Genomic DNA, 26258 nt, shown 5'->3' on the forward strand with positions numbered 1-26258 from the left:
TGAGAGTAAGATGAGAATGCTTATTATTTTTAATAATAATGTCACTCTCACATCAGTGTGGTAAACATAAAGATACCGCTAGCAGTCAGTTAACTTAGCGTTGCTTTGCACAATAACTGGAAACTGCTAGCTAAAGGTAAAGAAACACTGTCCGCCAGCATTACTGGCAACACAGCACACTGTGCTTCAATATGTTTTCACAGCATCACGTCTAAATTCTTTGAGCCTTAGTTTGTTAGACTAATCAGTTTTGTTTATAGAACTGATAGCACTTAACAAGATTAAAATAGAGCAGAAATTCTGCAGGGACGTTGATTTGAAACGACCTCTTTGGCTCCGCAGTGTCACAACACGGCTTTTAGTTTCAGAGCAATTAACACTGAAATAAAACAATCAAAGTTAGCTGTTATCTTATTGGAAATGGAAGGTTTCTATTGGCTTAAAGATGTGTTGTCTTATGGTAAATGTACACATTGTAAGTGGATCTCATTTGCCAATGTAGAATTAGTCATTGACAATTAGTTCTTGGCCGATACTACAGCCATGGAGTGCTGTTGGCCCTCGAGAGTCTCCAGGATTGGGTACTGTGTTCCATATGAATGTGAGACTGCCAGGATTTAATGCGAATGTAAGGCCAACACGTGCAGCCGCAGCCTGTCCTCTGAGTGGTTTTACACATGACTGCTCACTACTGACTCATAAATTACACACATGCGTCTGTGCACATTAATGCCGACTGATGCTCACACACACGATGGATACTGTAGCTTCCCAATTGCCAGTAATTGACAGGAATGTATACTTCTGTTTTTCGTCTGTGTATTTGACGAGTGTGTGTGTGTTGTTCATGGTCTGCAGCTGAACACAGCTTGTTGTACTGTGCTGGCTGGAACACTGTGTTCCACTCAGTGTCCACCATATGGGAAGACTGTGTACTGCACTCTCACCATAAGTCATCAGTTTGTGCTTACGACAAGTCCAAATACCAAGACAGAGGCTATTTTTCTTTTTTCTTTTTGTCTGCAGCCAATTAGAAGTGAGCTCCACCATTGCGGTGTCCTCTGGTGACTCATGCTTTGAATCTGTGCAGCAGTTTCTGTAGCTGTCCACTGTGGCCAAAGCACAGACTTGCCAACAGTCAGCTAGGATCTTGGCGGTCTTACGTGAGGTTGCCGTGGTTAATTCCCCTTAGCTGGAACAATGTGATGCCAACGTGATTTCTAAATTTGGGAGATGATTTATTTTATCATTAGTCACAGAAAACCTATGTGAGAAAATGATCGTGAGACTGAAAAAAGACAAAAGCCTGTGTAACTCTTCACACTGGAGGGTCAATGCTTGTTTTAATTTTGACCTGTAAGAATGGTCTAAAACGTTCCTTTGACGTGGCATTGGAAGGTCTAAGAGGCTGCAGAACTAGTATAATAGTTGGAGCACTGTAAAAAAAGAAGTGTGTATATATTATTTATGTACATATTGATCAATGTACATAAATAAGAGAAGACGGCAAATAATGAAATTGTGAGCATGTCTGTATTGACTGAAGTCAGTTACTATTGGTAGTCTGACGGGGAGATATGGCAAAAAACATAATCACTATTTAGAGAATATGTCAGTATTTATCATGATATAAATTCAATCATAGTTTCTGTCCAGTTAGGATTCATTAGTTGTAGTTGTAGATTCAGAACCTGAAAAAGTCACACAGATCCTGCAATCCTTAATGTTTGCTTCTAATCTTTGGGCAGACACCGTGCTTTGCCATTTATTAGTTCAGTTTGTCGTGGCGTGGTTGCTTGAGTGTCCTGCTGCTCTTCTAGTGGATCCGTCTAGTTGCTGGAGTTCTATAATGTGAGCTGGACTCATTGGGCTTTATTGTATGATGAGGACTTTGATTAGCCGAGCACCTGTCTCATCCACCCTCCAGCTCCATGAAGCTTTAAGCAGCAAATGAATGCCCACACTAGTGGCATGTTGTTATCATGTTGATCCACCACAGCTCTTTACTTTTCACTGTTGTTACCATTGAGCTGTTACTCTCTGTCCGCTCTTACAATTTTTTTCAAAGTGAGCACTCGTCTCTCATGTTTTCCTCCTTTTTATACCAAAACCACAGCATGTTGTTTCCTTATTTAGGTAACTCAACCACCCCTATTATTATTATTGTCCCCTCATAAATAAATGCCAGGAAATACCGTTGTTTCTTTGATGTGGTGATTGTTTGTACATTGTCAAGCGATGTAAGTCATGTACAGTCTATTGAGTTTTCTAATGTCCTTATCAAGGAAATATGTATATTTCCATGTCCCTACTCTATCGTTTCTATCACTCAGTCCCAAGGGAGAACAACAATAACCCGCTGGGACTTAGTAGAGTAGCTTGACTGTGTCCGTCCCACTGCTGAACAGGTGTGGGACAATTCTGTGATGCCCAGTGTAAGTTGTATGGTGACTGAAAGAGATGACATTTAGCCATTTTCCTGTTCAGTGTGGGCTCTCTGGGGATGTCTTAAATGTACTTCTCTGTGTGCTTCACAGTGTAAAATCTCTTCATATGTGCAAAGATTTGCTGCATAATGATGTGTCTGACAAACTATTTCAAAATAAGCCAAAGATCTCAGATGTAGCTTACCTGTTCCTGGCATTATTTCAATTGATTAAAGCTTCGAATTGTACCTAGGCAGACATTTCACACTAGCGGCATCAGAACCTTGGTGGCAAAATGCTATTAAGTGCTTAAGAAGTCTAATTAACAAGCCATACAGAAATGTAGATCATTTAAAAGCTCTGCAGCAAGCATGAAGTTGTGTGTTCAACTGTATTCTCCAGCACTATATTATAGCTATTTTATATAAAGCAGGATACTGTCTGCATGATCCCCAGTGTCCTGTCCTATTTACCATAGAAGGCTGACACACACACACACACACACACACACACACACACACACACACACACACACACACACGCACTCACGCACTCACACACACACACACTCTCACACTCCCACAAACACACACACACACTCACACAAACACACAGACACCTGATATCTGTTACAGGGACAGTCTGTCGACTTAATTTGTCTCTCCATGCAGTCTGGCATGACCTAGGCTGACTCTGACACACTAACGCGCACACAGACTCACTTTTAGTGACAGTGTTTTTTTTGACAGTGTGTTAATTTGGTACATTGAACAATGTCAGTACACTGTAAATTGTTACTGTCAAAAGTTTTACTTGAATCCTAAAATGATGTTCCCACTAATCCTCATATCATGAACTGTAGATGAAACTTGCCATAGTTCTCTGATGTAACAATTGCTTGTCTCTCCAGCAGTTGTCTCACCAGAGTCCTCCTAGAGCACAGAGTTCTCCAGAGTCCTCCTAGAGCACAGACTTCTCCAGAGTCCTCCTAGAGCACAGAGTTCTCCAGAGTCCTCCTAGAGCACAGACTTCTCCAGAGTCCTCCTAGAGCACAGACTTCTCCAGAGTCCTCCTAGAGCACAACCTACCACTAGTGGGTCGACCTCTAGTTGGCTTCAGACACTGAAACCAAGAGGCTTTGCTTTACAGTATAGAAAAACAAAAGGAGTTGTTTTGCAAAGCTTAAAGTGACAACACACCATGGCCACAGGTAAAGTTGTAAAGATAAACGCAGCACATTATGCAGTGGCTCTTTGGACTCAGCAGAGAGACTTGTGAGAAACTAGATCTACATCACATCCGTTGCTTGAACACACTTTAAAGTAAGATCCGCCAGCGCTGTGGAGAAAACCGGTTTGAACTTTCTGTGTGCAGGCTCGTACAGCAGGCTATGTGCTAGATATTACTAAAGAATCATGCAAGGAGGTCACAGTGTACCATCTATGGTTGGGTTTCTACTTGATACATGGAGGTAATGGCTGCCCTGCTGTAGATACCGGCAGAGGAGGTTTTGATTTATAGGTCAGCAACACTATATAGGATAATAAGTGTTTGGTACACGACCGGGCCATATCATGCTTTAGTTATATTTCCCAAAGTACATCTGTGCAGTCTTTACTTGGTGATTCGGGGTGATGCTGTGCTTCACATGTGCTTATAGAACTCGAGTTATGTCCCGGTAACTTCCATGTCTTCCATCCTTCTTTGACTTGTCTCTTTCCTGGATAGGAGGCAACTGCGGTGTCTCCGTTCTTTCATTCCTTTGTTCACGGTGACAGAGCGGGGGCTGCAGTGAGATGAATTTTCTTTTAGTGGAGATGGTTTTATTAGATGTGTGCTAGTGAAAAACCAGCAAAGTCTTTCCTAAGCTCGCTTCATGATGCCCTTACTAACAACATTCTCCACAAGCACTGGAGACATGAGCAGCTGACCAATCACTGGTGCTGTCCTCTCCACAATCTCTAAAGCAGCTGTAGCGCTGACATATGGGTGTACCGTGAGAAGGTGCCCATCAATGACTTTGTAACCGACGGCATTGCTACAGTGCACATACTCACACTCTACTACTTTCCCTGTACCCCACATCAGCAGTATGTGCAGCACTCATTTGAAGTGAAGGAAACTGGGAGCCTCACTCTTTGATGCTGGCATTACTAACTGCAAGAAGCACACACACACACACACACACACACACACACAGATTCCTCTATTCTTAAATCACCCATGCCTACACAGAGCTGCCTATTCTTCAGGGGACCTTTAAACCCCACAGAGCAGTAAAAACAGTCTGACTCTCTCTCATACATTCTCAGAGCAGTGGAGCTGTGGCCACTCCCCTCTCTGTTTTTCCAGTTGGACAGGAAGACCGGAGGGAGGAAGAGGAGGGAGGGAGAGGGAGTGGGCAACAATCTGTTTGGCATAAACTGTACAATGAAGTCACTGTTTAGTGGGCCAACCCAGCCTGCTGCTCAAGTCTGTGTCTGTGTCTGTGTCTGTGTCTGTGTGTGTGTGTGTGTGTGTGTGTCTGTTAGAAGGTTATGTGGTGTGTGTTGAGGCTGAGGGACAGGAGGTGGAGAATAAAACGGGTAGTGCTGACTCAAGAGTTTGACCAAACTACACACACACACACACACACAACAGCTCAGTATTTTCCACAGTATTATGCTGGTACCAGCAGCAGTTTCCAATCTGTCAGTGAAGGCTAAATCATTTTTCTTCTGCAAAACAACAGTGTTAGTGGAGAAAGCGTTCATATGAGAGAACTACAAAGACGCTTGTCAAGTCCAAAAGGCAATCTCTAACATCTAAACACATTTCGTCACGGTATCCCAAAGATTGCAGCTTTATCAGAATAAGGGTTAATAGAAGCTCTCAGCGTCCAGTTGTAGGTGGAATGGCTTTGTTTCTTATTGTCGACAAATCTCACGCACAGAGCCGAACCAACGATGAATGTATCCACTGACTAGTACTGCACGTGTGTCAAAGCCTAATATTTCCTCTTCCTCTGTCCCATAAAGCTTCACTATTAGAACTATTAAAAACACACCAATGAGCCACACTGCTGCACGCTGTTCCTTCATTACCATGAGCACACACAATGTAATTTGACTGAATCACACATGCACACTCCGGCTGCCAGAAATACTCATGGAGCATCAATTATGTATCAGTGCACCACTAAAAAATAGTCCTAAGCAAGCACTATTTCCTCCTGCTAGGGTAATGTATGCTGTTATTTTTACCAGCTGAGATAGTGTCAGCTGCTGTTGTTTACTGCTGTTTCTGTTGATTGCCATGTGCCTTATGTTAGATTGAGGCACAGAGTGGGGAGATTCCTTCAGTCTGGTTGTGTGACTGCAAGAGCCAGAGTTGAGAGACAGGGTTGGTCAACACAATAATTTCCTAGAAAGGTTAGCTTAGATTGTGGAACCTGTAAACCTGAATGGCAGCTTCTCGCTCACCTCACTAGACCTCTGTGATATATGTAAGTCAGCAGAAGATGTTGCAGAGTTTTACTCCCCACAATCAGAATCAGACCAAAGTTAATGACCATGATTTTTGGAAGTTTAATCGAAAACATTGATACATTGAATGCATTTGCAATAATTTGCCTGTTTAGCCAAACTAACTTATCTCATGTCATGTTTTCCATCACACCACACACACTGAGTTGGTATTGCTGCTTTGTGATCCCATCGAAAAATGTATTTTGTAGAGACCCAGGAACAAGTGACATTCACAATGACAGCAGAACGGAACAACACAATAATAAGATAACAGGAATGAAATGAAACCGTTACAAGAATCACAGAAAGCATCAGATACTATGACTTAAAATCTCCAAGGGGACCATCTGAGGGTAAGTAGTAACTGGACTGGTAGTCAGTGTTCTCTAGTTATTGAAGTGTGAGAAGAGGTGTGAGGAGCTTTAACAGTAGAACTTGACAAATGAATAATTTGAAATGGCAGTTTCGTCTTGCATGTAGGGAAGTCCATCCAACCTTCTGGGTCAGAGAAGTGTGTCCAAACTCAATTTTTAAATGTGTTACATTTTACATTCATGCCTTGTTATTTTTAGTCACATTTACTCTTCGTGGCAACATGTCTACGTGATGATGGTGCTGTGAGTAGTTGAAACCAAGAGTAGGAGGAGTGCATTGGGTTTGACTAGGCGAGGAGAGAAACAGCAGCTGCCATCACACACACACACACACACACACACTCTTTTTTTTAATGCTGTTCAGCTGACAGTCCTGCCTCAGTGGAACTTTATGGCTTTATGCCCTGCAGCACTCTGAGTACAAAGGGCTCTCTCTCTCTCTCTCTCCCCCTCCCTCTCTCTCCCTCTCTTTCTCACCCTCTCTTGCTCTCCTTCTCCCGTTACCTTGCCCCCTCTCCCCCGCTGTCACATACTCCTGTGTTCATCCCAGTGTCACATTACTTTGACAACATCTCATGTGCTTACACATACACACACTCCCCAAGCACATGCTGACACAGACACCTATGGTGTCAGTTCACACTGATGTTAGATATTGAGGGATTGCTTTACATGTGATTTCTACCTCTCTAGCTTCCAACGGTAGGCCTCCCATTTTAGCAGGGGGCGATTGATATGGCGTCTGTTAGTGGTATATTATCAACATTTATTTCTTACCGCGTCTGAAGGACAAAAGAAGCTCTTGGCTGTTTTCCAGTTTGTGTGAAAGCAGAGGTCTGTACTGGTTAGATTTGACTAAAGACAAATCCCAATCTTGATTTCACATGGGGGCCAGTCAGCTGTGACATCTTTGTGGTTTGGAAACCACCAACAGAATGGGAACTGATCCATCGACGATGATCTAGCTGTGTCTTATATTGAGCTGCAACAGCACTGAGTTATTGGTAATATGAAGGAGCAGGTCAGGTGTTTCCAGCTTTAAGATTAGGCTCACTTGTCACCAGAAGTGTTCAGAATCTGTAGCAGTCATTGATAAAGTAATGTGAGCTGAGCGTTAAGGTGCATTGTTGACCTTGGAAGTTGTAGTTTGAAAAAGATCATCTTCCATTTCTTCCCCAGCTTTTGACCACTTCTCACACCCTCTATCAGCAAATGAAGTTTCATTGGATGTTATCAAATGACTTGCGGAAGTTCATGCCTTCAGTGGACCACGAGTTTTTTATATTTATTGTGTGTGAGAGAGACAGAGACAGAGACATAGACACAGAGAGACAGACACAGAGAGAGAGAGACAGAGAGACCTGTCCGGCTGCTCTTTATAAACCCACACAGCGACACAGGATGGCAAGTTTTTCTTTCCTCTCCTTTTATTAGGCTACTATATGTTGTATCCTATGTGACAAATGTTTTAAGCAATACAATGTTATTTTTAGTAGCAATTTTAATTTCCAGGTTTGTCCGGTCCATAAAGTAGACCGGTCTTGGGTCCCTCTTGTCTCTGACATGCACTGGGGTCAGTCTTAAATCTCAGGCAGAAAGAGGTTGGGTATATAGTACTGTGCAAAAGTCTTAGGCAGGTGTGAAGAAATGTTGTAAAGTAAGAATGTTTTCAAAAGTCTAAAATTTAATTGCTTATTTTTATCGATTTACAAATTGCAAAGCTAGCGAACAGGAAAAAAAATCTAAAATCAATATTTTAAAACAGCATCAGTTCTTCTAGGTACTCTTGCACACAGTCAGGGATTTTGTAAGATCATAGATGGTGTGTGATTAACCAATTACACCAAACAATCCAGGAGGATTAAAACTGGGTGAGGAACAGCCAAACTCTGCTACCAAGGTGAGGCTGTGAAGACAGTTTGATGTCTCAGGTCATCATGATCAGACTGAGCACAGCAACAAGACACAAGGTGGTTCTACTGCATCAGCAAGGTCTCCCCCAGGCAAACATTTCAGAGCAGACTGGGGTTTCAAGATGTTCAAGCTCTTCTGAAGAAGCACAAAGAAACGGACAACGTTGAGGAGCGTAGACGCAGCGATCGGTCGAGGAAACTTAGTGCAGCAGATGAAAGAACCATTCTGTTTCCTTCCCTTCAGAATCAGAGAATGTCCATCAGTGCCATCAGCTCAGAACCAGTCTGTTTCGTAGTGTTTTGACTTTCTGAGCCAAAAAAAGGCGAAGGCGCAAAAAGGATCCACACATTTTGGAATGTGAGGTTGACTTACGAATGAATGGTGGTTTCTTTGGCAACTCAAGCTATTTATTTACCTTTATGTAACCAGGAAGTCCCATTGAGATTAGAAATCTCTTTTACAAGGGAGACCTGGCTAAGGTAGCAGCCATACAAATCAAAAGCTATATAAAACAGATCCATGATACACATAAATAAAGAGTAAAACAATAAAACAGTGACAGCTATTCAAGGATATTCAAGGCCTCTCCAGAAAGTGCCTTCCTTCTTCACTGCATTCTTAATGATACTCTTAAACTCATTAATGGATATGAATGTGTCTAGTTTAAGAGTTTTTTGAAGGTTATTCCATGACCATGGTGCTTGATAGGAGAACGCTGTTTGGTCAAAGTCTGTTAGAATCCGGGGAACATTCAAAAGCAACCACTTGGAGGTGCGCAGATGGTAACTACTGGAGCTGATAGTGAGAAGGGTGCTGAGGTATTCTGGGAGTTTGCCCAGCAGAGCTTTATAGGTAAACATATACCAGTGTTGTTGTTGTCCAACCAACCAAATCATAGAGAATACAGTGGTGAGTGAGAGGATTGTGTTTGTATTTGGGGATGTTGGTTTCTTGATCATTTCCATTTGTGTGTATGTGCGTTGCAGACTGTTCAGTTTGGTAAAAATGTGGACAACTTCTTTTGAAATGAACTTTAAACATTGTGTTATATCGGCCAAGTGTCCGAAATGGACACAGCTATAATGTATCATTAATATGACCAGTATCCAGCCAACCTTCAGTCATGCTGCACTGCACTGTATTGTACTGTACTCCTCATACCTAAAAGGGATGTATCTCACACACACAAAACATACACACACGTCTAACATGTTTCTATTCTGTGAGCAACAATATGACCATCAGTGCTACAAGAGTAATAGCATTAGAAACGCCTCCCACACTTTGTTACCTCCTGCCTCAGCGTCTCCAAAGCAACGAAAGTTGTTCCTTCAAAGGAAGAGGGTTTGAAGCCTTTAACAAGCCATGTCTTTGTCTCCATATATATGTGAATGTGTGTGTAGTTGTTATGTTACTAATTATCTGGTGCACAAGATGTCCTTGTGTCACACTGCGACGTGTCTGCCTCAGCCTTTTGTGTATTCACAGCAGACCTTGCACAAATTGCCGAGAAAAAGGCAGAAGACATTAGCTAAAGCTGTTATCTGTAATGTAGTTTTTAGTAGATAATAACGTATATGCAGCAGTTTTGTAAAGCACACAAGAAATCCCATTTGCTGTTGAAAGGGCTCTCTTTTGAAACATGTTGATCATCTTGACCTGTCATGAATGAAATGTCATTTAAGCCTGCTCAAAACAGAACCAGATTGGTTTCACCCCATGGTTGTTAAGTGTCGGGCATCACAGACAGGGGCGTCATCCTCCTGAATTTTATTTTGCAGTGGTTGATTTGAAATAAGCCTTCCACAACAACTCCATCATCGGTTTGTACATCATTTCACTTACACGTTGCCACTGGTCACAATTTTGTCCCCATATTCTGTTTCTCGCTCTCATCGGTGGTCATGGTGACCATGTTGCCTTGGTAACACAGTCTCTGTGTGTTCCATATCTAAACAGATCAACAGTAGACCAGAATAGATTGCAGTCGTGGTAGTAGGACTAGACTCACAGGCACATACTGTATATGTGTGTTTTTTCTGGCATTGGAAAGCTAAACATATCAGTGGTGGGCACAAAATGAATATGAAATGCAGCCATTAGAGGTGTTGTCTGTTTATCATGTACTGACACAACTTCGTGGTGTGAGACATGAAGCCGCAGTTAGCTGTGCCCTTTTTAAAATCCTTTGTGTTAGAAAACAAAGACGGCCATTATATAAATCACACCAAGATACTGTTTATTGTTACTGTGTTTAAACTGACTGAGAGTTTTAGTGTGTTTTAGGTATAGCAGTGGTGAAAGAAACCATCAGAACGACAAATTGCAAGAATGTATGAAAGACGTTTCTGCTGACCTCTGTACTACTGCATCCCAGAGTGCTATTTTTAGTGTGTATGGTGGTTTAATTTTGAGCTGAACAAGGCTATGAAACTGGAACACTGCAGCAGGAGGGAGAAGGAGAGCGGGAGAACGGGAGAGATAGAGATAGGAAGGTGAAATGAAAGCCGTGACCTCATCGCGTCTGCCCCTGGCCTTCCTGTATCTGTTTGCCTCCTGCAGCGCTGCATTGTGAGCAGACATTCAGGTTGCTCTGATGTCTCTCATGTCTGTCCCATACGAGCTGTAGTCTTTGCCCAGGGCATTCACTCCTGAGTTGTGATTCTTTTAAGTCTTCATTAATAGCTTTGTGATCTTTTTGAAAGAGTATTTTGCTTGCTGTGGTAGATTTTTTATCAGTAAACAATGGAGGAATGATAGGAACCTGAAATGTTTACCATGTATAGATCCAGGTGACAGGTACAGCCTTCTTTTTTCAGTCCTCCCCCCAGGACAAAGAAGCTTATTTTTGTCAACAACCACTATGCATCTGTCCATCATTAGAATCCAGACAGACTTTAAACTACACTAGACTATAGACTATAGACATATATATATAATAGACTATACAAATATAGCTCTAATATAGCTGTATAGACTATACAAATATATCATTAGTTTTGAAATAACCTTTGAAACAGTTGAAAATGGACAAGCCTTCCTGCAAGCAACAGAGGTTTTTGGCTTAGAATACCTCTGCTTATTCATGATTCACATCGGATGCATCACTTTGACTCCCAATACTCACACACACACACACACACACACACACACTTGTCCCATAGTGAATTGCAGTTATGCTGTGTTTATGCATTTGTTTTGCACCCCTATGTATTTAAAGGAGAAAACATTTCTGTTCTGACAAGTCACTAGATGCTGAGACATGTATTGAATTTAATTGAGCGTTTTTGGATCAGAAGCATCTATTTACGGATACTGTTGCATTTCAGTATTGATGGCTACCGCTGGACAACGGGGAAGCCTGCTGCAGGGCTTCACAAAGAAACAGTTTGTGGTCTAGCCAAACCCTAGCAACAGCTCAGGAATTACACCATGTCCTAAAAGCTTGTGACGCGAGCGAGCGTTAGCGACAAAATCAAATTGGCTGCCATGTTTTCAATTAGAAAACATCCTAACTGGCTGCGAGCGATGCGGCGAGCTAAACTTTTGTTAGACGCCCGGTTTCTATTTCTGTTGCGTTGAAAGCGCAGCAATGGGCGAGGAACACCTGAATAGTGAAGTTGAAATGGAGAATTATCTGTAGGACACCGCCTCAAAAAACGTAATAAGGAAGCAAAAAGTACATGCGGGGGAAGAGAGTCAGTACTATCTATCTTTTACCGGAGTGGTTACGTCACGTCTCTGTGATGACAGAGGCATCTGTTGGGCTCGGTGTGGACAGACGGCGTCTATTGTTACGCCATGCAATGCAACCGTCAGACTGTCTCGCTGTTGGGACATGGTGTTACAGTTTGCTTTGGTGCAGTGGTGCAGAACAGCTTTTGAACGGAAGGTCAAAGTTTCATTTCCCATACTTTTAGGATACATTTGGGTGAGAAAACTGAAAGACCAATGCTTGTCCAATGTTTTTTTAACCCTAACCCTAACCCACTCAAAAACAGCACACACATTAGTTCCCTAAATAAATGTTTATATGACATGAAATTAGAATGTGTTGATAGAAAGCAGTGGGGCACAGTAACCGGGCTCCACTACTAACCCCATTTCTACAATGCGCACCTTTGTTGTTTGCCACTTGAATGAGGGGAATGGTGTGACAGCACCAGTGGGGACAGCATTTTCAGATTTATCTGTCTTCGCGTGGAGTTTCAATGGGTTGGATGCTGATCCGTTCATCTCGCGTGTGCGTCTGTGTATCTTTGTGTCTCTCAGGATGAGGTGGACAGTCAGAACCCAGTGTTAAGAGACAACCACCAGCTCCATGAAGAAGTGAAGAGCTGGCTCAAAGACCAGAAGGTGCAGGAAATTTTTATGCAAGGTGAGGTTTTTATCACAATATCTGGTCAAGTATTACACGCTGTAAAATGCATCATTCTTGTATAAAGTGTAAAATGGTTCATTCTGGTGACTGTGTTCTCTGCCTGTTCAGTCACCTCATTACTGTAACAAGTGTCGGCCTGCAGTTAAATAAAATGCTTGTTTCCTGTTGCTTCCAGGTCCCTATTCACTGAATGGCTACCGCGTTCGTGTGTACAGGCAGGACTCGGCCACCCAGTGGTTCACTGGCATCATCACACACCACGACCTCTTCAGTCGAAACATGGTTGTTATGAATGACCAGGTACACCCACACACATGCAACGTTCTTTGAAATGTATGTGTACAGTTTATATGTGTGTAACATTAAGTAGTGTAATGCATAAAGCTCATAACAAGATAAAAAACCAAACGGAGAAATGAGTGGCTGATCCAGTTTGAGATTCAGTGTTTTCAAGTTTTAGTTTTTCAGTCTGTTTTAGTCACAGTTTGTTCATTAGTTTCAGTCCGCACTTAGTCTATTTTTATTGTACACAAAGACATTTTGGCCTAATTTTTGTCATGTATTTTCATTTCCATGTCTTTGAAGCTACAGCTGTGATCATCTTTGTTGTGTACAGTTACCATAGTTACAGGTGTTGTTCTAGTCTTTCCTGAGGTCAGGCCAGTCACAGACTGATTTGCTAGTAATTCCATTTGTCATTCACCAGCTGCGTTATTACAGCTACCTGTGCTCTTCACAGCAGTGCAGCATGATCATTCAGCAGCCAAAGCAAAAATTGGAAAATATTCCTTTAAACCTTCAGAGGAAGATTTAGATTTCCAGCTGACATCCTGTAGTCCTGTACTCATCCTACTGACACAAAAACTGAACACAAAAAATCGATGTGTGAAGACAACTTTAACGGTATGGACTGTCTTGTGATGGGATCATACCAGCTACAGCGCCAAATTAGAGTGTATGGTGCAGGAACACATGAAAGAAGTAAATCTGTTACAGATTTATTCAGTATGCCAAAGACTGGTTTAGATGAAACCTCTAAAATTGATGATTGTGTAGTTAAGGCTGGAGTGTATCTGGTTAGGGACGCCTCTCTCCTTTGTTTACCAAGGATTAATGGTTGCTAACAGTTTTCTTTCACAAAATGCCAGTGTGCAGTCTATGATGGCTGTATCATCTTATTATAGTTGCTGTCATTAGTTGTTTTTATAATGCAGGTTGAATGTCATCTAGATGAATGGAATGATTGAAAGGAAACAGTGATGGGCCAATGGCCCCCTCCCTACTTCTTACACACCTACTTCCAGTGCCCTTGGGTGGACCACTTCTGTTTTCAAACTTGGCCTTCATTTTGATCTTAACTACTACCTATAAAATTTGGTGACTGCATCTTGTAAATTTGTGGCACTGTCACGGTGACTGTAGACAGACATAAAACACACAGGCTAACGACGTGACGGGCCAATGGAAGGGTAGTAAACTTCAAGCACTCGTCATGTCTTCATGTCACGTCTTACAAACAATATTTACATGTTCGCATGAGCTGCTTCTCTCAACATTTCCCAGATTCCTGTAGCTAGAGGAGAGGAGGCTAAACTGTATCAAGTATCAAAATGAGGTCATCTATAATTCATTTTCTACACTAGCCAACACTAAAAGGGGGGAACCATTTGGATGATCTCAGTCCAACATTTTTTGCACTAATTCAAAGATTTTGATATAAATAAATTAATAATTAAATGATTAATTATACAACTACAGGTACATAGACAAGTAGCTGTTTGGTTGCTGCTTGTCGTCGAATGTTCCGTGGGATTTTAAATTCATTAGTCCACAAATCTCTCTACCACTTTTTAACTTCCCAGGAAAAGATACTTTTTTCACATTTCACATTTTCATTGGCTCTAGTTTTTAAAAGTCAAACCACTGCAGGACACAAGCTTTTATAAAATCTGGCTTTTAACCAGTGGCCTTGAAGAAAGTAGGAAGGCTGTCATCAACAGCTGTACTGTACATTTCATAGATCCTAAAGCATTGTGGAACTGCTGTTTGGAAACGGCAGCCCCAATAGTGCATGCTGTGCTCCTGATGCTGCCACCGTCAACAGGAAAGCCAGTACAAGATCAAGTTGCTAACTGTGGCTTTCTCACGCTGTTGTCTAAGTGTCAGCCTGCTTGGCCCGAGAGAAATTATCTCTGCACCCTCGACAGCTCCAGAATTAAAAAAAAAAAAACAAAACAAAAACACATCATGCAACTGAAACTGGCATTCTTATAAAGCGCTAATATAATGCACATTGGACATTTATCCTACCATCATCATTCATCACCATTTTTGCATCTTGTTAATTGAGCAGACTACCTCTCAGCAGGCAAACTCTCTGTCCCACTTTTGGTTTGTAGGGCTCTGGTCACCCTAATATGCACACAGGTTGTTTTGTGAAAAAGTACAATTCATTATACTCTTAGTTTTCAAAGGTTACCTTGGATTTAGTTTTTTGGTCTGGTCTGTGTTCAGGTGCTAGAGCCTCAGAACGTGGATCCATCCATGATCCAGATGACCTTTCTGGATGATGTGGTCCACTCCCTGCTGAAAGGAGAAAACATTGGCATCACTTCCAGAAGAAGGTCACGGTCCAGCCAGAACAACGCTGCCCACGTGAGTACACACACACAGAGAACTCACACAACAGCACATGTGCACTAGCTTTCTAACAGCTGACAGTGGTGCTTAAGAGGATTAACACACTTAAAACTATACTGGCATATTAAACTATAAGCTGTGTTATATATTCAAAATGCATAAAAGTCGAATGCAAAAATAAGGACAGTAACAATAGAATAACAATCAGCAGTAGGAATTTCCATGATACAATACGTTTCTGGGTGAAAATGAGAAAGAACACTGAAGTACTAATTAAGCCTCGGATCAAACAGAATTCCACATGCCATCAACAACTCATGCAGGTGATGTCATCTGTCAGACCTCTGTGAGAAAATAAAATGTACACCCAAATTGAATAATGTAAGCAGAAAATAAAATTGGAAAAGCGTTATTGTGGTGATGAACGCATTGCTGACATTATCAGTTCCAAACAGCTATATAATTACTTTGCTTCAAGTCCAGTAGCCCACACCTTCCTCCATCAAAGTGCTTTACGTTGTTGCCTGGGCAACGGCTCCTTTATATGCCCGAGGAAGAATAGAAGTTGGGTCAAAATGTACATGAACACTTCACGTTGTGGAATAGACACCAAATAGATGACTGGTATTTAGGATTTCTTGATAGGTCTACAAAGTGTCAGTATATATATCAAGCCACCGCAAACTGAACTACTGCTTGTTTTGACTGTTCATTTGACCTCAGCATCATCTGTATTTCATCTGTTTGTCTATTTGTTTTACAGACATTGGTCAACACAGAACAGATCCAAACACCCATCCCAAATCTTTTACCATGCAAAGTTCCAAACCAGAACAATCCAATTGTAATGCAGATCTCATTTGTTTCTTAAATCAGACAGCAGTTATCGTTATCTATGAATTCTGTTGACCCATGTCTGCTTTCTCTCTGTTTAATAGAGGTAACTTTAAAGCAAAAGCAGCTCCTTGGGGCTTTTTGTTTAGCTCTACATTAAAACTGAGCACACACAGACATACTGTGCACTGTCCTACTGGTCACTAGTCAGCTCCTTTCATGCCGCGGCAATGTCAGAACACTGTTCAGAATCTGGCATTGTTCGGTCAAAACTGCACATGTGGAAGGAGCTAATTTGAGAGCCAGTCCACTTAAACTCAGCCCGTCGTTCTGATCCCACAGTCATTAACAAAATCTCTCCTTGTCCCACGTTCTCTTGATTTTATTTTTTATTTTTTCTTCTTTTTTTCTTTAATTTTTTCTTCCTTATTGTTGTTGACACATTAAAGATGGCGGGAGGGAGACCCGGCGGGACCACTGGCAACGCGCAGGTACCCCCAACCCCTCCACCACAACCCTCAAACACTCTAGACCCACACTTTCCATAATACACAATGAACAAATATTGAAGTGTAGAGGCACACTTGACAGACATGAGCAGTGCTTGATTGAAATGAAAAATGAGATTGTCAGTATATCATGTGTTACATTTTTTTAATGATACCCAATTAGCACAGCCAAACATTTCCTTTGGCCTGAGCTACAAGGAGATTTTGGGGCACGTATGGGCACGTGCATGACCTATATACCAATTCTGAAGGAATTTCTAAAGCTGAGATGTCACATCCTCAATAACTGAAGCCTGGTCCTGTCTTCTCAGTGTCACTATTGACTTTTATTAATTAAGCAAATGATCCACAGTTAAGAAGGAAAACCAAACTGTCTCAGAGTGAAGCTGCTCCCATAATCTACAATCAGTATTTTCCTCCATTCCTTCTGTTGTATTATAGTTTGGTCATCAGAATAACACTCTATTAAAATATTTTGTAATGTCTATTTAATGTTTTAATGTCTGATGAAAAATGCAGAATCTTTTTGCTGGCGTAGTAATTGAACTGTGACTGCCGTAGGGAAACTTGCATTGACTTTGTCATGGTAAGCTGTTAAACCGTGAGCTTTCATAACAGGCCAAAAGGAGGGTAGTAAACTTCAAGCACTCGTCATGTCTTCACTATATTTATGACCATTCACTTTTTCTCTCACCTGTAAGTATTTACACGTTGACATGAGCTGCTTCTCTCAACATTTGTATCCCCAAATTTCTGTAGCTAGAGGAGAGGAGGCTTCACTGAGAGTATCAAAATTAGATCATCTATAATTAATTTTCTACATGATAATTCATGTTTTCATTTTCATAATTCAACATGAAATGGGAGAAACATTTGGATTATCTCAGTTGAACACTTTTTGTACTAATTCAAAGAAAGATTTTGATATTCATTATTATATTGTTTTATATGGTATTGTATAATACAACTGCAGGTACATAGACGAGCAGTAGTCTGTTGATGCACACTGAGCACTGGACTGGAAGAATCGCTTCACTCAGGCCAACGTCCTGCCTGCACTGCCATCTAGTGGTTGCTGACTCCGTCACACGCTGATCAGTGCAGCATTTCACAATTTACAGAATGCAACATCACAGTTTGGTTTGCTCACAGTACAGAGCACAAGATGTCACCCAGCCGTGATGATGCATGCTGACAGAAGTGAATCGACCCTTTGTAGTCAGCACAGCAATGTTTTTTCATAGTGTGGAGTTACTCCGGACATTGAAATCAAGTCAGATGTATAATTCTGACTTCAATTCACTAATGTCTCTAGGGTCTCGGGTTGGGCTGGTGGTCCTGGTAAGGACCTAATCTCATTGTACTAGACTTGCTGGGCTTTTTGGAGCTGTATTCAGCTCACTGTAATTTCCAAGTTGTGACCAAGTCATAATGTGTCTCATTTAATAGTTCACCCTACAAAGTGGCTTGCAAACATCTTCGTGTTTGAAAATGACTGTCCCAGACATGGGTCTGACCTTCTATCAGAAGAGGGCTGACATGGCCATACTCTGCAGACGCTGTCCTCTGCTTCTAGCCTGAGACGGACCTGCACTGTGAAGCATTAGCATCGAGCAATGACTTATTGACACGGTCTTCTACTTTCACAAGATTAATAGCAACATAGGAACAGCTCACCACCTCACACCTATTGCCGTGGTTGACTTTGGCACAGTATGCTTTCCATGCCTGTGATATTGCATTCATGCATCTCATGTAGCCAGTGTCTATAACAGCAGTCAAGCTGATCTGTCTCTGATCAAAACGACTCAGGCAGGTGTTTCTGAAAAAGATCTACCTGTACAAAGCAAAGCTGATGTTTATTTCTCTTTTTATTTTGCTTTTCTTTTCTCTTTATCTTGCTTTGCTCTAACCTGCACATTCACAAATATCAGTGTAGCACATTTGAATGGAAGTTTCTGTTTCTTTAATATATAGATTAGAGAATCATCTCACAATTATTATGAAAACAGTCATCAAAGAATTGATATAAAGATTTCAGTAGTTTTTTTTTTTTTTGGTTTCACATGAAGTACAGTTGGGTCAGACATCAGAACCTCTGCTTACTTCACTGAATGGGCTTAGAAGGTCACAGCCATTGAAAAGTATCAATAGAAACATGTACTTTGTATAGACAAATGGTTAAACCGGTTACATACAGCAGATTCTTAGGCTAGCCCAGTGCAACTCCATGGATACAGTATAGCTATGTAGTAGTCTTACTGCATATTACATGTTCTCTGCAGCACAGTTCTTGGGATTACTATTACTAACTATGGGATTAAGCTAACATAAAGTATATGCCATAGGAGCTCTTTTAGCGTAAACAGATCAAATCTTACAGTCAACAGTTTCTGGTTGCTCCCTCACAGTCCCACAGTGAATTCAAAGTGTTCAGTAAATTCAAAGGGACAGTCGTGCCTTTTTGTTGTTTTGTCTGTGCACAACTACTGACACATATTTCTCATATTTAGTCAGTCAATAAGCCCAGCAGTCATGTTATTGCCAGCATGGTGATCAATTATTGACAACTGAAGTTGCTGGTTCCATATGAGCTACTATCAAAGATAGAAATTCCCCCTGTGACAAACAGATCCGTATTAAACGCATCATTAAGTTTCTTTCTTCCATTATATGTCACTGAGATTCATGGACATCATCAGTGGAAAGACAGCAGGAGTGGACAAACAGAAATATATAACACTTTTAGGCCAGAGGGTTCTCAAGGTTTTGCAGTGATTGTGTTATAAAGGATGTCTTTCTTGTTTTAGAAATTAACTGTAGACACTTGACGCTTGAGAACCGACATTTGGATTACAGTTTGGCTTGAGTTATGTTCGTACAAAGCATGCAGCAGAATGTGGTGTTTGGAGTGATGTTAGTTTCAATAACTAATTAAGAAACAGATGGGGCTGTGTGCGGAATGAACCTGAATGATGGTAGGATTTACTGCAGAGCTGTTGGATTAGACTGCATTAGTGTAGCTAGGTGGACCGAATAAACTGAAAACTGGATGTAGCTGAACGTCGACAAACACCAGTGTAACTGTAAGATTCCCAAAGATAGGATTGCAGGGCTCGCCCGTTGGATAGCTTCAAACTGTACGTGTGTTATAACTGAGCATGTGTACATTCATAGCATTGTTTGTAATTCACAGCTGCGTGAGCTCACAAATGACTTTATCTGTTCTTATAGAGTCATTACACACGTGCCCAAGCCAACAGCCCACGCCCCATCATGACCTCATCAGGCCCCAATCCAAAAGGGTCCCAGGGGACTCTGGCCTCTCAGCAACAGAGCCAGTCACAGCAAAGCCAGCAACCAGCAAGCCAATCACACAACTTGCCTGGTGGCAATGGGCGCGAGCAGAGAGAGCAGCGCAACTCTCGCTCATCCAGGAGAAAAGGATCAGATAGCAGTGTTCCAGAGGAAGACAAGGACAGGAGAGAAGAAACCACAGGGAGAGGTGAGGACCGTCACCATCAAACACTGCTGTAGAGTTGATAACAAAAGATACTGTATACACATGACAGCACTGCAACTCATCGTTTTCCATGACAGCATGATTGCCATTACTTCTGCGTCTTGACAACCTACAGCTAAATTATGGCGTATATCCTGATGTGGGGTCATCAGCTTGATCTTAATTCTGTGACTTTTCGACACAGTCCACCCACAAGTATAGTGGAGGAGTGCATCTTTGTGCTCCTAAATCACCTCTGGGCAATAACAGACACCAGCCTGCAGAGACAATAACCAGAAAACCACCCATTTGGGAAGCAACTTATAGCATTAAGTTTAAGAGGTAACAGAGATATAATCTGCTGCCATCAACATTTGTCATCATGACCAGCAAAAGTAAAGGTCAGCACCAGCTAAAAATTAGAATCTGAATGTCAAACATTGATGTAGCAGGAGTCTTTGCTACATATACCCCTATATATACCTCTCTCTTGGAAAAAGAGAGGGGAGAGGCAAAAGATTTGTTATCCTTGGACTCAAGGGAATGATGGTAATTTATGAACCACAAATCTGATCCCGAACTAAACTGGTTATTGTATTTCTGAACGCCTTGTTACATAAATCTAAATACGAAATCAGAAAGGTGTCAGACATTAGGCAGTTCACTGTCTACTCGGTGTGATTGTAGTGTGTTTATCTCTCTACTGCACCGGTCAGCACATCACAGGAGAGAACAGCACTCTGCTGTTGTTTTTGGTCCACAGAGTAAATCAGTAGTCAACAAGTAGTCTTTATTTGCCTTTGTTTCTTTGTTTTTGTGCTCACTTTATTGTGTAGAGTTAAGTCTTTTTATATCAGTGACAATTTTCAAGTCTTCAAAAGAGAATAACCAAAGTAATATCAGTGAACATGTGCAACTTAAATTGATAGTTGTTCTGTTAAAAAATGAGACATAGTAGTGCTTTTCATTTTCTGCTTCACTCTTTTTAAACACAAATGTAACATGACTGTTTGGCCAAAGTTATTTTATTACTCCTGGTCAATGATCACCAAGCACCATGCCAAAGCTGCAGTCAACAGTATTCAAGTGAAGAATGAGGTGAATACGATGAATGGGAGGTTGATGATGATAATCACTCCTGGGTTTGATTCTTCAGAAATGACTTTTTTGTTTCCTCCTTTCATTTGTCCAGACTCCAAGTCCAAGGCCAAGCAGATGGTGAACAAACGCAGGAAGGGCGAGGATGATGAGAAGAAGGCGGGTCTTAAGAGGCTGAAGACTGACATGACCTCTGATCTGTCGGAGAGCAGCGACTCAGAAAATCCTCACAACAAGAGGACCACCCAGTCTTCGTGCTCCTCTTCCTCCTCGTCCTCCTCCTCCTCGTCCTCCTCCTCCTCTTCCTCCTCCTCAGAGCCCAACTCTGAGAATGAGCTAAAGACTGGCAGCAGTGACATGAAACCGAGTGGTGTTTCCAAAACGGACGAGGACGAGAAGCTGCTGATGCAGGGCACCAAACTGAACGATTCGGCTTCTCTCATTGGTCGCCTGTCCCCGTGGGCAGAGCTCCAAACAGAGGACAGCAAGAAGGGTCTTGTTAAGGAAACAGCCAAAATGATAACAAAGGAAGAGGAGGAACTGGTTGCGGTAACACAGATCACCCAGTCTCCACGGCAACAGACACCTCTGATGTCTGACACCATCCAGAGCAGCATTATAGAGAGCAGCAAGAACACTGTGAAAGGTACAGTCAGCTGATGGATAGATACATACATACATATATGATAATGATCTTTCAGATTTGTGTTCTCATAGTATAATGTTTTTTAGCGTCCTCCAGATCCCAGACGCCGTCGTTGTCCCACCATGGCAGCAGTGTGATTGACATCACAGATGAAGCCCAGGCGACGGTGCACCAGGAAAGTTCAGAGGCGGTGTCAGCGCTGCTCGCCTCCCAGAAGGCAGAGTCCACGTCCCTCTCCCCTTACCTTCCCCTCAACCCCTCTCCTGTCTCGTCGCCCCCCGTTCCTCCATCTCCCTCTCCATCAGAAGGAGGGCGCAGGACAGACACTGAGCCCCCCATGCAGCAGCAGCAGCAGGGCATTATTGGAGGTGGCATGACAGCAGCCAGGAGCTTAGGCAACAAGATAGAGTTTGCTCCCTCTGAAGTCATCAGGTGAGAACAGAAGGCTTACGTGTATTTCTTAATGTTACAACTCTTTTGCTCTGTGGATGGCCTGATGTGACGACTATTGGCCGGTGTACTTATTAGATTGACTGTCTGGTACCCAAAAGATGTCTAGATGTGATGTCTGTAACAGTCCCAGTAGGAACCTGTTGTAGATCATTCTGTTTGTGCATATGCAAAATACATTGTGTTTCTGTGCTTTTTTTCAGGCCTGTCACATCCATATCTGAAAGTGTGTTGCTGGTGGAGAAGGAGAAAACTGTCCTTCCTCATCTTCTTCATCATCATCATCATCAGCAGCAGCAGCCGCACACGCAACAGCAACACTACACATCTATCCACTCCAGCATTAAGAGCCCGTCTCTGTCTGAGGAGACAAGAAAACACCCACAGCAACCACCAGCCCCCCACAAGATGAACACAGTCCTCACTCCTGACTTAGCCAAATCCAAAATAAGCACCGGCCCCAGCCCCAACACAGCTCAGTTCGACTCCCTAAAACAGAAACTCCAGCACCCCAACAACTCTCAATGCCATCCCTACCCCAATACAAACCCAGCTGACCTCCTCAAGGCTAAACCCCACCAGGGCCTGCTGGACATCTCCAAACCTAAACCCAACACCTGCCCAGAGGTCTCTAAACATAAAATACCAAGGTACTCCGATACCTCCCCACCTCAGACAGGTCGTTTGCCTGCTAAAGTAGAAATAGTAGAAAATCTGCGTTCTGGTTTTAAGCCGGTGCCAGCGCGGTCAGAGTCGGGTGGAGTGGGTACGAGCAGCAGCAGCAGCACTAAGAGCCCCCTGATCATCGACAGGAACGAGACCTTCACTGTTTACAGGGACCCAGCACTGGTCCGCTCAGACGCAGAGAACTCTGTCTCTGCCACCGTCTCCTCCAACCACGTTGCAGCCTATCTCCATCCCCACCTGCACTCCCTCCACTCACCCTCCCCTCATTCCCCCTGCCTCACCACCGCGTCCCACCCCCACGCCACCTCTCACCTCCTCGCCTCTCCTCACGCCTCTGCCCTACCTCACCTTTTGCCCCCGGGGGTGCTTCCAGCCATGCCTCCCCCCACAGCATCTCTCCTTGGTGGCCACCCTCGGCTCGACTCCCCCAGCGGGTTGGGCCACCTTGCCCTGCCTCACCCGGCAGCCGCACACCAGCAGCAGTTCCTACAGGTCTGACTCCAGATACATAAACACCATTTAAAGCCTCACTAGCAATGACTGTTGTGTATAATCCACCTCTGAGGTTTTGGATGGGGTACAGATGAGAGGAATGTAGCCTCCTCTCATAACTTATCCAATGAGTACATGGCAGTTTGAAGCTCAAAAAAAGAAAATAAACTAAAAAAAGTGTCTTTGTTTTCAGGGTCAGGGCCCCCCTCCGCCTTCCCTACTAGCACAGGCTCACAGCGGGGCAACAGGGTTGGGCCTATACCCCATACTCTGGCAGTACCCCAACGGAACCCCAACCTCCTACCCCCCAGGGCTAAACCTTCCCCCCACAGCTAAGTGGGTCCACCCTGAAAATCCTGTCACTGTGAATTCCGAGGCCTCTCTCAGGAGGGTAGGTGTCTATATGTTGGCCTATATTTCTGCATGCTCATGACTGTGTCTCTTTGTTTGATAGTTAGCCGTTTGTTTGTCTTTGAACAAAGAGCGCAGTGGAGGACGGATGGGAGAGAAGATTTTGACGAGCAAGGAAAATAAGTAGAGAAGCAATAAGGAAAAGAACCCCTGAGACCAAATCACATGTAGCTGTTCCAAGAGAATAGTCCACCTTTAAAGGGAACAAATATAATGCTCTTTGAAAATACATGAAGGTTCTGTGTGATTGTTGACTCCTATGGGATGTAACAATACAACCCTGTTCTAAGTCTGGGATACTGGATAGTACAGTACACTGCCACACACAGACTCCACACTGTAACAGACTCCAGACCCACAGTTTGACCTTGTGACCAGGAAGCAGCTTCTGCCTCCTTCTGTTAGCATTTACCAACAAAAACAAAAGATTTCTTTTTTTAAGTAGAAAACAGAACACTTGATGATGACATTCCACTGAATGACATTTTCTGGAGTTGGTCCATTGAAAAAATTCATAGTTCATAGTTATATTTATACATACATGGACTTGTACCCCGGTGTCTGATGTCTGGATTTATCCTTATGCGACATCATCACTACAGTTCTCTGTCAGCTCAAAGAGACTCTTAAAATTCTCCCATTCAAACTGGGTTGGGTCTGTCCTTTTATTGACTGGAGCATCCATTAATGTAGAGCTTCACACGTATTTGTAATTCATTAAGGCCATGTAAGAGATAATAGAAAGCAGAGATTAACAGATTGGAGAGTTCTCAGCCTCCAAGTAGTGGGGTTTTTTTTGCGTATGTGCACATATGTTGAAGTGGATTATCCTTCTTATACCATTTCCACTTGTTCCAAAGTTTAGCTATTCTTACACTTTCAAAATGAAACATTAGTCATTTTCACTTTACTACTCCTACAAGAAGTAGAAGCCTAATAACAGCTGAAACTGCGGTGTGTTGATCTGAAAGTAATCCCCACCCTCCAGCCAATCACAACTAAGTGGTATAAGAATAAGTTGTGACATGAGTATGTATGGGTAATTCTGGTGTCATATTTTAACTTGACCATATTTGTGTTTTTTTTATACTATGACGTGTATGATCACATTTCCTCTTGCTGTGGATTTTACATTTTGGTTTGTTTAAAATGATAATACTAATATTAATAATAATAATAATAATGGATATATTTTATGCAGAACACGGCCAGTCCGTGGCTGCACCAGTCTGCTGGTAGTGCTGGAGATGGTTTGGGTTTGCTGAGCCATGTCCCCGTTCGGCCAGCCAGTGCTGACGCCCACCGCCCCCCTGTCAAGATCAACACACATGCAAGCCCTCCACTTTCAAAGACCAGCTTGGACATTCATAAAGAGTAAGTAGAAAGATCAGTAAGATGTGAACTTCTCCAAGATGTTGGATTCAACAAAGCATGTACCATCAGTCTAACACAACTAAATGTATGTTTTACTTCAAATTTGACTGGTTGGATATTCAAATTCATCATTAGGATCAAGATTCATAAAGGCAGTGCTTTAAATTGAATGGACTGTTCAGAATTGGTTTACTGCATCTAAAATCTGATCCGGATTGCCTTGAAAGAGTGAATCAAGCTCCAGACGAGGTTCAACATAACATTTTCCCCCACTAACCTTGTAGAGTTTTACTAGTCCCTTGTATATGGCCTGTCAGCCCAAAATCTTAGAAGAATTCTTTTTTTCCATAATGTGTATAACAGTAAAGTTCCCTTTAAATTTGGTTGTTTCTTTTTAGCTATTGACATGTAGTATAGTGTTAATATAGTACACAAATATACAAAATATAGAATTAGGCAGATATTGGATCAGGAAATGAATGCAGTGTAGGTTTCTCCATCTCTTGTTTCTTGACTTGTACAAAACATACCATAGTCGCCATTTTCCACCCAGGAGTATTGTTGCCTCTACGAATGTAGAAAGCCGCTTTCTTTTAGTTGCCTTGCAAGTTTTTTTCACAGACATCTTGAAACTGATGACATCCTCTAAAACAGGGGTGCCCAATACGTCGATCGCGATCTACCGGTCGATCGCGGAGGTAGTGCGGGTAGATCGCGTGACATCAAAAAAAAAAAAAAAAGTCGAGTTTGCGACTTGATTGACGCCAGTCTGAGATCTCTTCTCTGCTACGGGTCGCGGGCAGGGACCTGCACGCTGTCAAACGCGCTAGCTACCGCAAAACTCTGTGATCAGAGTAAGGTAGTGACCACAAATGTATTGAATGTTCCAATTACTCTTGTTACTTGTGTGCAGTATTGATGGTTCCATCACTGTTTGGCACCCATGTGCATTACTGCTGTGTAATACCACCAAGGGTTACATTAGTTGCAGTGTATGCCAACATATATTGTATA

The 26258-nt window shown here is 42.4% G+C and overlaps 1 protein-coding gene across 2 annotated transcripts in view; it reads left to right on the top strand.

Annotated features, from left to right (window-relative positions):
• jmjd1cb (jumonji domain containing 1Cb) overlaps nucleotides 1-26258 on the top strand; it is a 111781-nt gene that overhangs the window by 68833 nt on the left and 16690 nt on the right. For both annotated transcript variants that reach the window (XM_070851305.1, XM_070851307.1), the window contains 10 exons: nucleotides 12493-12598; nucleotides 12777-12901; nucleotides 15116-15256; nucleotides 16525-16566; nucleotides 19819-20089; nucleotides 21279-21830; nucleotides 21917-22262; nucleotides 22484-23459; nucleotides 23653-23850; nucleotides 25072-25244. In XM_070851305.1, coding sequence (XP_070707406.1) covers nucleotides 12493-12598; nucleotides 12777-12901; nucleotides 15116-15256; nucleotides 16525-16566; nucleotides 19819-20089; nucleotides 21279-21830; nucleotides 21917-22262; nucleotides 22484-23459; nucleotides 23653-23850; nucleotides 25072-25244 — 2930 coding nt within the window. The remainder of the gene's footprint in view (nucleotides 1-12492; nucleotides 12599-12776; nucleotides 12902-15115; nucleotides 15257-16524; nucleotides 16567-19818; nucleotides 20090-21278; nucleotides 21831-21916; nucleotides 22263-22483; nucleotides 23460-23652; nucleotides 23851-25071; nucleotides 25245-26258) is intronic.

Source organism: Pempheris klunzingeri, chromosome 20 (genome assembly GCF_042242105.1).
Source record: "Pempheris klunzingeri isolate RE-2024b chromosome 20, fPemKlu1.hap1, whole genome shotgun sequence".
Taxonomy (NCBI): Eukaryota; Metazoa; Chordata; class Actinopteri; order Acropomatiformes; family Pempheridae; genus Pempheris; species Pempheris klunzingeri.